General features: G+C 33.6%; 1 protein-coding gene across 2 annotated transcripts in view; it reads left to right on the forward strand.

Moving 5' to 3' along the window:
• LOC110027549 (polyadenylate-binding protein-interacting protein 4-like) overlaps positions 1-13349 on the forward strand; it is a 39188-nt gene that overhangs the window by 6800 nt on the left and 19039 nt on the right. For both annotated transcript variants that reach the window (XM_020729038.1, XM_020729037.1), the window contains exons 5-9: positions 7176-7219; positions 7351-7426; positions 7528-7561; positions 7769-7926; positions 9357-9611. In XM_020729038.1, the coding sequence (XP_020584697.1) occupies positions 7176-7219; positions 7351-7426; positions 7528-7561; positions 7769-7926; positions 9357-9611 (567 nt within the window). The remainder of the gene's footprint in view (positions 1-7175; positions 7220-7350; positions 7427-7527; positions 7562-7768; positions 7927-9356; positions 9612-13349) is intronic.

Here is a 13349-nt window from a genome sequence, read left to right on the forward strand (position 1 = left end):
AGCGGTTCACACCTTCTTGCCAAACTTTTGTTATCCCCACCCCTCAATCAATTGCCCATCAACCCTCCAAATTTTGGTCTACATGAAATAATAATGTTTCAATATCCTCCTTTAAAATGTAGATTAATTTCCACAGCTTTCTTGTTTCCATTTGTACGTCTTAATTATTTAGTTGCCACTAATTTCTGATAATGAACGGGGAGAGAAATAAAGATAGAGAGAGTTAGAGATAAGAGACAAAGGACAAGATGGAAAGGGAGAAGAGAAGAGGGAAAGTAGGATAGTTGTGCAAAGCCTAATATTTATTTATTTTTCCTTTGAATGATTCTAATGAGGGTTACTAGTTAAGATCAAATTTTAAGTCAAATCTAACTTTATCATAAGCAACTCAAATTTAAATCTAAAATTATCTAAATGATAACTCATCCCAATTTAATATAAAATAAATTTAATGAATACTAAATTCCAAAATAATTTAAAGTTATTTCTTGTGATGCATCAATTATCCTGGGATGGAAAAAAATCCATTATGAAGAGTTGAAATGTTGCTGGAGGAATTGTAGGCTTTGGATTGTAATTTAGTGCTAATGATGCCCATCCTAAGGAAGAGGGATCCATGCAATGCCAATCTTTAGAAAGAGGTGTTTATTGAGAAATCTATTGCTAGGAGCTAAGTTTGAAGGGGAAAAATGTTAGTATATTAACAATATTAATAGAAGATTCTTCTTTTTTATTCTCTAGAATATTATTATCAAAACTTGTAAAGAATTTTTTGAAATCATGAAGGTCTTCATGCTTGTTACTTAACTGACTTGATCTAATTCATTTAATGGTTGCCGATGGTGTAGTTTTGTCAATAAGGAAGGAAGATGACACTTTCATTGTTCTTCCTAAGTTACCAATTGCCAGATTAGACAACTGCAATTTCTACTTTCTTCTTGATTACTTCATCTCGTGTCACGCCAATGACCCACAACATAAACCACTCTTTAGAAAAGGAAAGATGTTGTCATTTTCTATTTGATATATCCAAGATTGTCTAGTCTTTTAAGATAAGTAATTTGCCATTAAGAGGATTGTTTGTTTTGCTTCATTGGTGAGGATGGTTTGCGATGAAGTTCTAAAACGGAAGTTTGAGCTAGGCAGAGATATGCACTACAGGTGATGAACACGTTTGTAAAATGTGGAAGACATCAATTGTGGTTGTGAGTAGGGCCATGGAACCATTCTATTTGGATGAATTGGTTCACATATTGTAAGAACTGAGTGACACCAACATCAAAATTCCAAAAAATTGAATCAAATTTTTGCTAAAACCTATCCCAACTGAATGTAAATTCAATTCAGTTTAATCAGTTTGATTTTGAGTAAATCGAAAATAGCATTGGGTCTTAAGTAATTAAAAATCAAGGTTCCATTTTGAGATATTTTCTTCAGGTGCCTCTCCCTCTAATGGACCACATTAACAAAATTTCTGAGGGTCACTTCTCGAAGATGGTAATGGACAAGCCGATCTAAATGAATTGAATTTTCAAATATCCTAATATTATTTTACTTTTTTATTTTATTTGGTTTTGATGATTTAAACTGATCCAAAAAATTGAAATCCAAATATTTTAAAAAAAAGAAACTTGAATCATTATTTCAAAATTATACCGAAATGTGGTTGGATTGGTTCAATTTGGTTTTTCAAATTTGACCAAATAACGCACACTCCTAGTTGTGAGAAGTTTAAAAGGCTGTTACAAGCTAGATAGGTATGTGGGAAGGGTGACTAAGAACAAGTGCAAAGAGGTGATAAAGCGGAGTGGTAAAGTTAGGCGGTCTCGATGCTCCCAACTTGCTGAGGATTATGGAGGCAGAAAATGAAAGTGTTGAGCAAGCACTAGAAGATTTTTGCATGCAGGTGTGATCATGAAGATGATAGATGCTAGTGCCATCTTAGGAAACATAAATTGGAATGGGCACACACCTGAGCTATCTTAAATGCGGTCGTAGATGAAGGGGTATATTATGAAGTGTGATATGGTATGGAATCGACGCAGGCAAGATTAAGTGATTAACACAAATGAAATTGAATTTGATGAGCCAAGGTTGGTCTCTAATACCAAAGTTAATGGAGAAAATGGAGAGATATGGCAAAGAGTAGTAGAGATAAACTACATGAAAGAACGAGATAGAAGGAGACGGATCATTTTTGAAACTCTGTATATATAGGTCCTTTGGCATGATGGCAAACTAGTAACATTTGAGTAAGTTGATTTATTGAAATTTTGAAGGCACCTTCTTTCTCCAATTTCCACTTCTCCTTCTTAGCATTATGGTTGATGAACATAGTTATAAAATGCGAAAGAAGTGAACTACGGTGGGGGGAAGCATAAAAAAGGTATTGTGAGCTAAGCGGGTGTGCGTGAAGGATGGCAAAAAGTGAATGTTGAGAGGAGATAAAGTGGGAGTGGTTTTGTGGATGTGAGTGATCACAAAACTTCCAATTTGCTGAGAATTACAAAGGTGGAAGATGAAAGTGTCAAGTGGGTATGAACATGACATTTGCAAGTAGGTGGGATCATGAAGATGGAGGATGCTAGTTCTGAGCTAGGATATGCACGTTGGTGTGGATACAAACCAAAATGATCACATATGTGGTCACAGATGAAGATGGCAGCTTATGAAGTGCGATGTGGTGTGGAATTGAAGCAAGCGGGATTGTGGCGGATTGAGTCGAATTGAATGGGCCAATGTTGGCCTTTGATACTAAAATTGATATAGAACTGGGAGAAAATAATTAGAGTAAAGAGTAGTAGGGATTGAAGAGATGAAGGAACGAGAAACAACTTGACCTCTCATCAACAGAAGAGAGAAAAAAAAAGTGTTAGTTGAGCAAAAACCAACTTATTTTTATTATTTACTTGAGTGCTATTTACAATTTGTTAAGGGCATTATATGTAAAAACTCTTTGTATATATAGGTCCTTTGAACTAATAACATTCCTCACCCGCCGCTGTTCCATCTCAGTTGGTTTAACAAGAAAACCCAATACCCAAAAAATGGTGGCTCCATAACAAAACATAGGGACCTCTTTATCTGTGATGACTATAGAGTAATTTGATCCTTACTAGCTAGAAAATTATTAAACTCGTTACCTAGCTATTATGTTGCTTCAACTATTAGAACAATGTCAAATGTAACCGATTAACAAGAGTCCTTTACCCTTCCTATTATTGTGGATAAGCTATTGTTGGATTTTTTTGGAAGATTTTATTTTTTGTATCTTCTATTATTAGTATTTTTAATTTTTAGCATTCATAATTATTGGTATGTAATAATTCCGATTTCTTTCTTTTATTATGGGGAGTTATTGATCTTGTAATCATTTTATATGAAATTGAAGATGAATAAATACTTTTCCTTCTCCCAAATTACATGATATTAGAGTTTGAAATCGCCCTAAACCATCGTCTTTGTGATCGCATCCTCGCGTTACTGTTGTGATTAAAACCTGAAAGGCATCGACGAGATAGTTGTGATTAGATCTCCCTGTGAAGGTAGTAACAAGATCATTATGATTAGAGCTACTGAGGCAATAACAGTATAGTGGCGTGCAGAGACCAACGAAACTCTCATATATTCTCCTCATACCCGATACGTTTGAGGAAGGTAACTTCACGTCTTTCTTTCCTCACGATGACTACTTTCGTCTCGGTAAGGACTTTACTTGTAGTGATGACTCCCGAAAACGTGGAGAGTTAATGAAAATAGCTCTCGTCCCAGTTTCCTCACGGCTTTGTTGTCGAGGGTTTCAAACCTACCACGACAACGGATTTTAGCTCCTCTCCCTACTTTGACTCTGGAAGCCGCTTCTCAGTGGCAAGCTTTTTCTCTACTAATCTCTTGTCAGTCTTCAGTGTCATTGGAATGAGGAAAAGAGAACCTCTTCTTCTTTACTTTCCTCTAGTTTTCACATAGAAGGCTTCCTTTTTCAAGTGTCGTGAGTCAAAGAATCAAATCGAATTAGAAGTGTGCCCATCAAATACTCAATCTAGTTTAGCCCTGGTATCAGCTGCTCCTCTACTTTGCTTAGAGTGCCGAAATAATTCGTGATCGAAATTGACTCAGATTTTCAGACTTATCCTCTTCTCTCTTCTCTTCCGATGATGTCACACAAGTCAGCAATGATCGACACCCAAAAACATTCTACCATATCTATTGGTTCCATTAATTTCAAAATTAAGTCGCTCTACCTATGGTGGTGCGAGCATCACAAAAAATCATGAAATACGAATGAGACATGTGGGAAGCTTATGATAAACCCACAAATTGAAAATAAAAATCTAAATGTGAAGGTTGGGTCTATCAAGCCATCTCTAATGAAACTCTTCTACCAACTCGAACATAATACCTTTTACCAAGGAGCAGCTAGACAATCTGCACATGTTTCAGTCTCTAAAATTATCACTAACTCTATCATGCTTGCCAATACATATTGGTACCTCTCTAGCCATTACATTGTTAGTTGTTAACCCAAAATTTATTTATTCTTGGATAATTGATTTTGGCATAACTGATCATATAACTAGTTCTAAATTATTCTCATCCTATAGACCTTGTGCCGACAATAAAATGGTCAAAATTCTCGATGCTTCTCTCTCGGTAATTGACAAGAAAAGAATTTTTGAAACTCACATCGTTGTTAACTCTTCATGATGTGCTTCACTTCCCCAGATTATCTTATAATCTATTGTCCATTAGCAAAATTTCTTTTGATTATCAGTGTAAGTGAATTACTATTCTTATTGTGAGCTTTAGGAATTGACTATGGATTATATTGACAACGCTAAGGAAAATGATGAGCTATTATTTTGACGATAAACTTGATGTGAATAGGCAATGTCAAAATATTTATTCTGTTTTCAAAAATAATAATATTATGTTATGATATTATGTGTTAATTCATCTTAGTTTTTGACATATAAAATTCTTGTTTCCCAAATTATTTCAAAATAAAAACTAGTCACATTTTTATTGTGAAGTTTGTGAGTTTGTTAAACATCATCGTGTGTTTTTTCCTCCTCAAATTTACAAACAACTATACATTTTACTTTTATTTATTGTGATATCTGGGCCCTTATAAACATCTTATGCACTTTAGAAAAAAGTGGTTTGTATTTTTATTGATGATCACACCAAATTAAGTTAGATGTATTTACTAAAAGAAAAATCTGAAGTGAAAAAAATTTTTAAAAGCTTTCACACCATAGTACAAACATAACTTCAAAAAATTATTTAAATATTAAGGAGTGATAATGACCGATAATTTTTTAATAATATTTTTTAAAGGAATAGTTCATCAAAGCTTTTGTGTTGACACTCCACAACACAATTATGTGGTTAAATGTAAAAAAACAAACATTTATTAGAAGTTGCTCGGGCATTGCTATTTACAAATCAGGCGCCAAAATATCTTTGGTCTGAAACAGTTTTGACTGTTACGTTTATCAGACGTTTATCGTTAATGGAATACCAGATAAAATTTTAAACTTTGAAGCACTTTTTGATATTTTTCATAAAATTTACTCTAACACATCAGTTTTATTTGATTTACCTTTAAAAATCTTTTTGCGTATTGCATTTATTCACATTCATAATCATAATCAAGGAAAATTTGAATCCCGAGCCATAAATGTGTGTTTGTTTATTATATTCAAACTCAAAAGGGGTATCAAACTTTTGATCATATTTCTAAAATATGTTTGTTTTCATGGATGTTACTTTTTTTGAATTACAACCCTTTTTTGAATCTCATCTTTAGAGGAGGAGGAGGGGGGGGGGGGGGGGGGGGAGAGGTTGGAGAGGTATTATTTTGTGAGTCAGTAGTGAGAGCTAGCATTTATCATTTGATTCAACATGAAAATCCGATAGTTATCATCTATTAACCCGTTAACAATGCTGTTATAAAGATGAGAGTTAGCATTGCATGGGTGGTTGGTGACTAGACATCATAGAATGGCTTTGGTGAAATCTTACTTTAAGCCATTTATCATGGAATATGACAGATTAGTCAACTCTGTGTGGTGATAGTTTCGAGAATGAAAATTGAAAGCTGCGATAAACCATGTGATGCACTAAAACTGTCATGTAGTCTTGGAGAGTTTCACACTCAGACACTTAATGAGATGTCATTTGGTGCTGCCTAGTCTTTATTAACACTTAGAAACTCTTCGACAACTTTTGTTTCAATCATGCTGCCATACCTGTAATTTTGTACCAATATCCCTATGTTTGGTTATTTAAAAGTGACACTTCATCATTTGACAGCGTGGGCTGTTCTTCATATTTTTTTGCCTTGTGCTTGAAAAAGAAAGAATTATAAATATGAGCTCCTTATTCCATCCCAAGGTTTTTTTTCATTTTTTATTAAATTTAGTATAAGTTTTTCATACTTTTTTTTTAATTTTTCAGGATTTATCATGTTACCTTATTTGTCATTTTGGGCCCATATTCCCTCATCTTTGTGCTTTAAAGGTGATAATACATCATTTTACAGTGTGGCTGCTATTCATACCTTTTGTTTTGTGCTTGTTAAAGGAAAGAATAACGAAGATGAACTCATTCTTCATCCAGAAGTTTCATTTAGTCATGTTTTTGTCCTGTTTTGTTTTTAGAAAACCCTGCATACCTCAATTTTCATTTTTGTGGGAAGCATGCAATGGATGGTCTTTCATTGATTATGGACATCTGTAATTACTCCATAACAACGGGGTAATATACTGCCAAAATAGCTTGTCCATCTGGGTGAGGGTTCTGGCGACTTTATTTCATGCAATACAGCACAAAACAACGTCACAACAGTCACAACAGTACCAGCGATGTTGACAAGTGCCTTTATATTCTGTCGTTTTTTATTCTCCATATATTTATAATTATACATCCAATCAGGTTTACAGCATGCATATATTTGATTTTGAGTTTTACAGTTGTGTTTGCTTAATACACAATGTCTTCCTTGAGTACAGTGGTCAAAACTTCAGATTAAAACATTTGCAAATAATACCCGCCTTTTCAGCTTGTTTGAATTATCATCAAAACTTCAATCCTTCAATAAAGAAATCCTCTACATTCAAAAGGGTTCATTTTTCTAGATTCTTTTCAATGAATTGCTTCTTCTATGATTTTAGGTTGAAGAGCAACCTGATAGGCCTGAAGTTCCAGTTTCAGAAGGGTAAATTTATTGTTCTGAAGTATATTTTGATGGTTCTTTGTTTCATGCCATTCTTAGTGTACCTGATGCTTTGACTTGTTGATTATATCGGTTATCTTTAATTCTTTGATATGCCCATTATTTTCTGGCAGTCAAGTTGGAGATAGTGAGTCTCATCTTGAAGCGAATTCCAGCAGTCATATCGAAATGGATTCTTCCACAGACACAGTAGGATGTGTTAAGCATGATCTTTTACCAACTATGTGCATTTTTATTGAACAGCACTTTGCTAACCATCATTTTGTTATGCTGTCTTCCTGCTTGTGCAGGTTTTATGTGAAGCTCTCCATTCTAGTTCTTGCTGTAAGTTTTTTAGGATTCATTCCTTGCTTAAGCACTATAGTTCTTTGCTTATATTAAGTTGTCTTTTTTGGGCATGTATTGCTAGTTTATAACATGGTTAATAGTGTGTAATCTTACTTACTCTGTCAAATCTTTTTTATATGTAATAATTTTTCTACAGTTACTGCCTTCAAGCTAAGTCCATTGAAAACCATGCTGTGTTTTCAGCCAAGAAATCAACAACTGGAGACAAAAGCAGCAGCAGACCTTCAACCAGACCGTCCTCTTCAGTATCAAGTGACGGTAATTCTACTATCTCCAACCTATCAACATCATCAAATCTCCCAGCTTCTGAAGGAAGCCCATTTTGCAATACTTGTAAGAAGGTGAGGTTGAACCTTCCAAAATTTCTGGGAGCAATTTTTTTCCAAGATTTGTAAATGAGATTTTGATTTTTTTTATCTATGCCATTGTTATGAATACCATTAGCACATTGGGAGATTTAAGATTTATTACATGAAAAGTTAAGATTTACAACATGACAGCATGGAAATTTAGTGTCAAGGTACATGTTTGATATTAATTCATTGATTTACTGTATCCACTATTTAGTGAATATTCGAGGGGTTTTTGGTCAAATTATATTGTGCAACTCTCGCTTTTCATTTTGCAACTAAATTTTCAATCTCATTTGTGCCTTTTGTTAAATCTTTTAAGATTTTGATGAGCTACTTTAACATGCTGGGCATATCTAGCTGAGTATCGAATTACTGATTATACTGTTATAGCAAATCTGTTGATTTGTGAATTGAGTAATTGCTTTCGTAAATTGCTAATTTATATTTAGTTGTTTGTTTTGTCATTTATGGCCTGGGTACTTGAGCAGATACTTCTTTATTTAATGGCATGTGAGGTCCTAGCTCCTCAACTTTTCAAGTATGAGCACTTTGCATGACAATAAATACTTGCCATGTAAGTTGGAGAGAGAGTAAATATTTAGAAGTTCCAATGGCAGTGTAATATTTAGTGAAATTCACATTCATTGAACTCAAAATATTATGATCTATATATTCAACATCTAAACTTCATTATTTACATATATTGAACCAAAACATCAAAGTAAAATGAAATAAAATAATACCTACAATTACCACTCATCATGGTGGTGCCCAATCCTATCACCTTCTGTTTTCAATCTCGTCATTGACTGTCCTATGTCTGTTCTCGCTGCCAACTTCATTGTTGACCTCATGACTGCCAAGCTTGCCACCACCGCTGTCGAGCTTGCCGTCTATAAAGTTACTGCCCACCTCGTCACCATTAATGTGCCACCAAGCTAGTCACCTCGTGGTCTCAGAATTTGTAGCCAACTTTGTCGCCGACCTTGCTTCATGGCTGCCACCTCGCGCCGTTGCCCTCACCACCTCTCCGCTACCATCTGTGAATGCCCCACAATTATTGTTAATGGAGTTAACATAGTGCTTTTTTTGTAAATAATAAAGCTTAGGTGTTGAGTATGTAAATCTTAAAGTTTTGACTTCATTGGATGTGAACCAAGATAATGGAGGACAGGGAGGAAAAGGAGGATGGAGAGATTTCTAGATGGTATGAGCTTATTTATGATTATCAGATTTTGCTTAAAAGATTTTTGGTTTTGTTCTCCACCACTCCATTCAAATTAAGAGCTTACATAACTTCCAAATTTATGCAAATTGAATGTTTCCTTATAATTATGACAGTATTTTGTTATTGATCATATATGTTTGATTTCCTGATTGTTTTCTTCTCAGTTAATTTTTTCTATTCTGTATTGCAGGAATTTAAGCTTAATCCAGAAGCAAAAATTTTTTTACCATCATTTTCTAGTGCTAGATCCACTTCCACGGTCATCCCTACTATTATGAATACAAGCTATGCATCTAGCCTCCCTTCTGCAATGCCAGCTGTTGCTGCACAGTCAAGTCTCGAGATTAGCTCTTTTCCAGCTTGTGCACCTCTGCCTGCTAAATTTGTGCAGTATAATCCTTTGGTTGCTGCACAAACTGGAATCAGCAATCAATATCCACAGCCTGTAAGTTTTCTAATATAATACACTCACGGCATTCTTTGCTTTATTTAATTTTTATAAATTATTTGTTTGGTAATGGTTCAGTTTTTAATTGTTGATGCTCTATTTGGATGAAAGATCATTCGTCAAAATGTAAAAAACCAGGTTATCTGTTGGCTTAAATTTATCTAATTTACTATGTCCATGACTCCTCCATGTACACCATCACAGCCACCTCTATTTCTGTCTCCACTTCCCTTTTTTGCCGTTAGTCCGTCTTGTCACTGCACTTTTCATTATTTTTTTTCCCTCTAGCTTCTGCATGCTTGTTTTAGTATTCTGTTACTATCTCATATCTTTATTTCTGTGAACATTGAGGCCTTCATCTTTTATATCCCAACAAATCTTTTATATCCCAACAAACCCCGCCGCCGCCACACCTCCATCCTTCCATTTCTGCTATTACCTCCTAATGGAATCGCTTAGCTTCATGTTATTTTTTGTTATTTCATGTTTTATTTTAATGTTTTATGCTATTTAGGTTTTATGGTTACTTTTAATTATAACATGATTATTTGGACATTTGTTATTGACTTTGTTAGTTTTTACATAATGATGCTACTTTTAGAGTGGTGTCCCTTGGGATGGCTAATAATATGTTACTAGCATAATGTGGGATATAGGATTTTCTTATATAATAGAATGGAAATGATGCAATTGGATTTGTTTGTCTATAGTTGCTAGAAGTTGTGCTTCTGTATTTTTTGTAGTGGGGAATTATTATATTTTAATATAGATACTTTCGGGAAGTTTATTTAAATCAAGAGAAGATAACAATAAATTCCTTCTATGTTAAAAGATTAAGTACATTATAATTTAAAAATAATCTGATCTTTTATTTTACTTTTATTTAATATATTCTTGGGTAGATATAGATACATAATCGGCTGAATATAAATTTTTAAATTTTTTTTTTGAGCCTAGCACAATCTTAGCTAGGGTCTTAATATCGTGAATTTTTCATGACTCTTGATTATGTGGGTTTTATTCATGATCCTTTACGAGTTGTCTGATACAGGACAACTGTTCCTTTTGAACTTTGAGTTTCGTTGTGATGCAACCTTTGGGTTCTTTTGACTCAGAAATGGTTGTTGATTCCATTTTTTTGACGTTCTTAACTATATACGAGGAAGATTTTTTTATCATGTATCCGGGCGTTTGAGCTATGTGAAGAAAGTGATAATTTGTTTGGATTCTACTTCATTATTGCTTGTAAAAGAATTTCTAATCATTTGCAATTTATTCTGTCCTTCTCCCATTGCAATTTGAGATTGAAGAAGCTGTCTCCTTAAATTGGGCATGAAGCCCAATTATTTTATTATATTGAATCTGTTATTTTTCTTATTCTTATTAAGTAATTGTTTCTAGTAGTTGTTTGATTAGATTATGTTAAATTACGTATAAATTTTAATTTTCTTAAATTGTGGCATGGTTTTCTAGTCAACATATGGTTTAATTGTTTATGAATTTCTTTGTTATTTATATTAATCGATTGTTGTATTATCATCTATGCAAATTTTGTCTAATTCTAATTTTCATTTCAAGGAATGAACAAATGTCTAAGGTTTGTGAATTGGAACCGGAAAATTGAACATATTTCCATTGTTTTGTTCGTCCCCATTAGATCTTTTGTATTAGGAATACCCTGGACTAAAGGTGATTTTGAGTCAAGTTAGGATCGAGTTAAGTCGAAAGGGATTTATTTTAAGCAACCTTTCAAGCTCATTAAAGCCTATATTTTAATTTAAAGAAAGTATCATCTAAAATTTAATTGATATTTAAATAAGTATTTGTACTTGATATTGATTACCTGTAATATTAATGTTTATGTGTGCATGCGTATATATCATTGATTAAAATGATGTTCGAGGTGCATGCCTTGAGTTGTGCCTCATCATGAGGCAGCCAAAAATTGTTTCAACATATGTTTTAATTGTTTATGAATTTCTTTGTTACTTATATTAATCGGCTGTTGTATTATCATCTATGCAAATTTTGTGTAATTCTAATTTTCATTTCAAGGAATGAACAAATGTCTAAGGTTTTTGAATTGGAACCGGAAAATTGAACATATTTCCATTATTTTGCACGTCCCCATCAGATCTTTTGTATTAGGAATGCCCTGAACTAAAGGTGATTTTGAGTCAAGTTAGGATCGAGTTAAGTTGAAAGGGATTTATTTTAAGTAACCTTTCAAGCTCGTTAAAGCCAATTTTTTTAATTTAAAGAAAGTATTATCTAAAATTTAATTGATATTTAATTAAGTTTTTGTACTTGATGTTGATCACATGTAATATTAATGTTTATGTGTGCATGTGCATGTATCATTGATTAAAAAGATGTTCAAGGTGCATGCCTCGAGTTGTGCCTCATCATGAGGCAGCCAAAAATTGTTTCGAGTATTATGCCTTAATGGTTTCGGTGAGGCCTGCACTATTTTTGGTTGAGACATGTTGCAAGGCTTCTTTTCTGTTTGAGTCTGACACCTCAAGTATAATAAGAATTAAAAATTGTTTGTTATATGATATTGTTATACATACGTAATATAACTTATAATAGGTTTCAATTTAAGTTTTTTGATAGGATTTAGAGTCGAGTGAGGTAGAGAAAAAGGGCAAAGAGCAGGCTGTAGTAGTGAGTTGCCTAAGTGTGGGGTCGGGGAGCACCACAAAGGGGAAGGGTTATGAGTGGGGAGCATTGCGGCAACTGCTAGCAGTTGAGTAATTACATGTACTCCTAAGCCAAGCAAATACCTTTTTTTTAATAATAAATAAATTTTTTTTTTTAATATGTTATTTGTTTTAATAACTTTTTTTTATTTTTCTTTATTTGAATCTACTTGCCTTTTTTTATTTGATTTTTAAAAGATGATAAATTAAGTTAAACTATTTATGGATCATGGTAGTTTTTATCTGTTATTTTTAATTTTTATAGATTTTCTTTCAATTTGGCTTGCACATTGCTTCGCTTAGAAAAAACCAATGTGGTGTGCATAGACACACACACATCTATAAACTTATTTATTCACACTTTATATATGTGAATACATGCATGTGCATGCATATGTATCTTTGAAAACATGTATTGTTGTGTAGATAAACATGTATTGATTCAAACTTTTTAAAATGAAATTTCTATTTTTAAGTGTTTATTTTTATGAGAAAAATATAGCTTTACTTTTCTTGTTTCTCATTGCCATTTTGGACACTTGATATTTAATTTGGTAGTTAGTTATTTGTAGCCCTACTCTATGAATAATCTTTTTATTAGTCTATCTTAAGATGGATAAGAAGTTCTGTCATTGGCCTGTAGTCTTTTGATTCCAATTGTAAAGCTTGGAAAGAGCCGTTGAAATTGTATCTCACCTATTTTGTTCCATTTTCTCTTTATTTAAATATCTCTTATGTATTTTATCCTTCTATATATTTTTCCATTTTAAGCCTTCATGTTGGTTTATAAGCCTTCCACATTGCACGCTCATCTCCTTTGTCATGCCCATCTACCTCCGCCCAGTGCACCACATTAAGCCCATCGCTCTTGTCAAACTGAGTTACTGAGCCAGTGCTCTGAATTTCATCATTAAGAGGCTTTGGTGAGAGCTGAGTTGATAATTCAGGCTCAAGCAGTTTGCAGGCCATCTTAGAGCCTGTTTGGCGCAGCTGCAGATTCTCAGCTTTTCAGCTGCAGCTGCGCTGGCCCCGG

The sequence above is a fragment of the Phalaenopsis equestris genome, unplaced genomic scaffold (genome assembly GCF_001263595.1).
Source record: "Phalaenopsis equestris unplaced genomic scaffold, ASM126359v1 Scaffold000428, whole genome shotgun sequence".
NCBI classification, from domain to species: domain Eukaryota; kingdom Viridiplantae; phylum Streptophyta; class Magnoliopsida; order Asparagales; family Orchidaceae; genus Phalaenopsis; species Phalaenopsis equestris.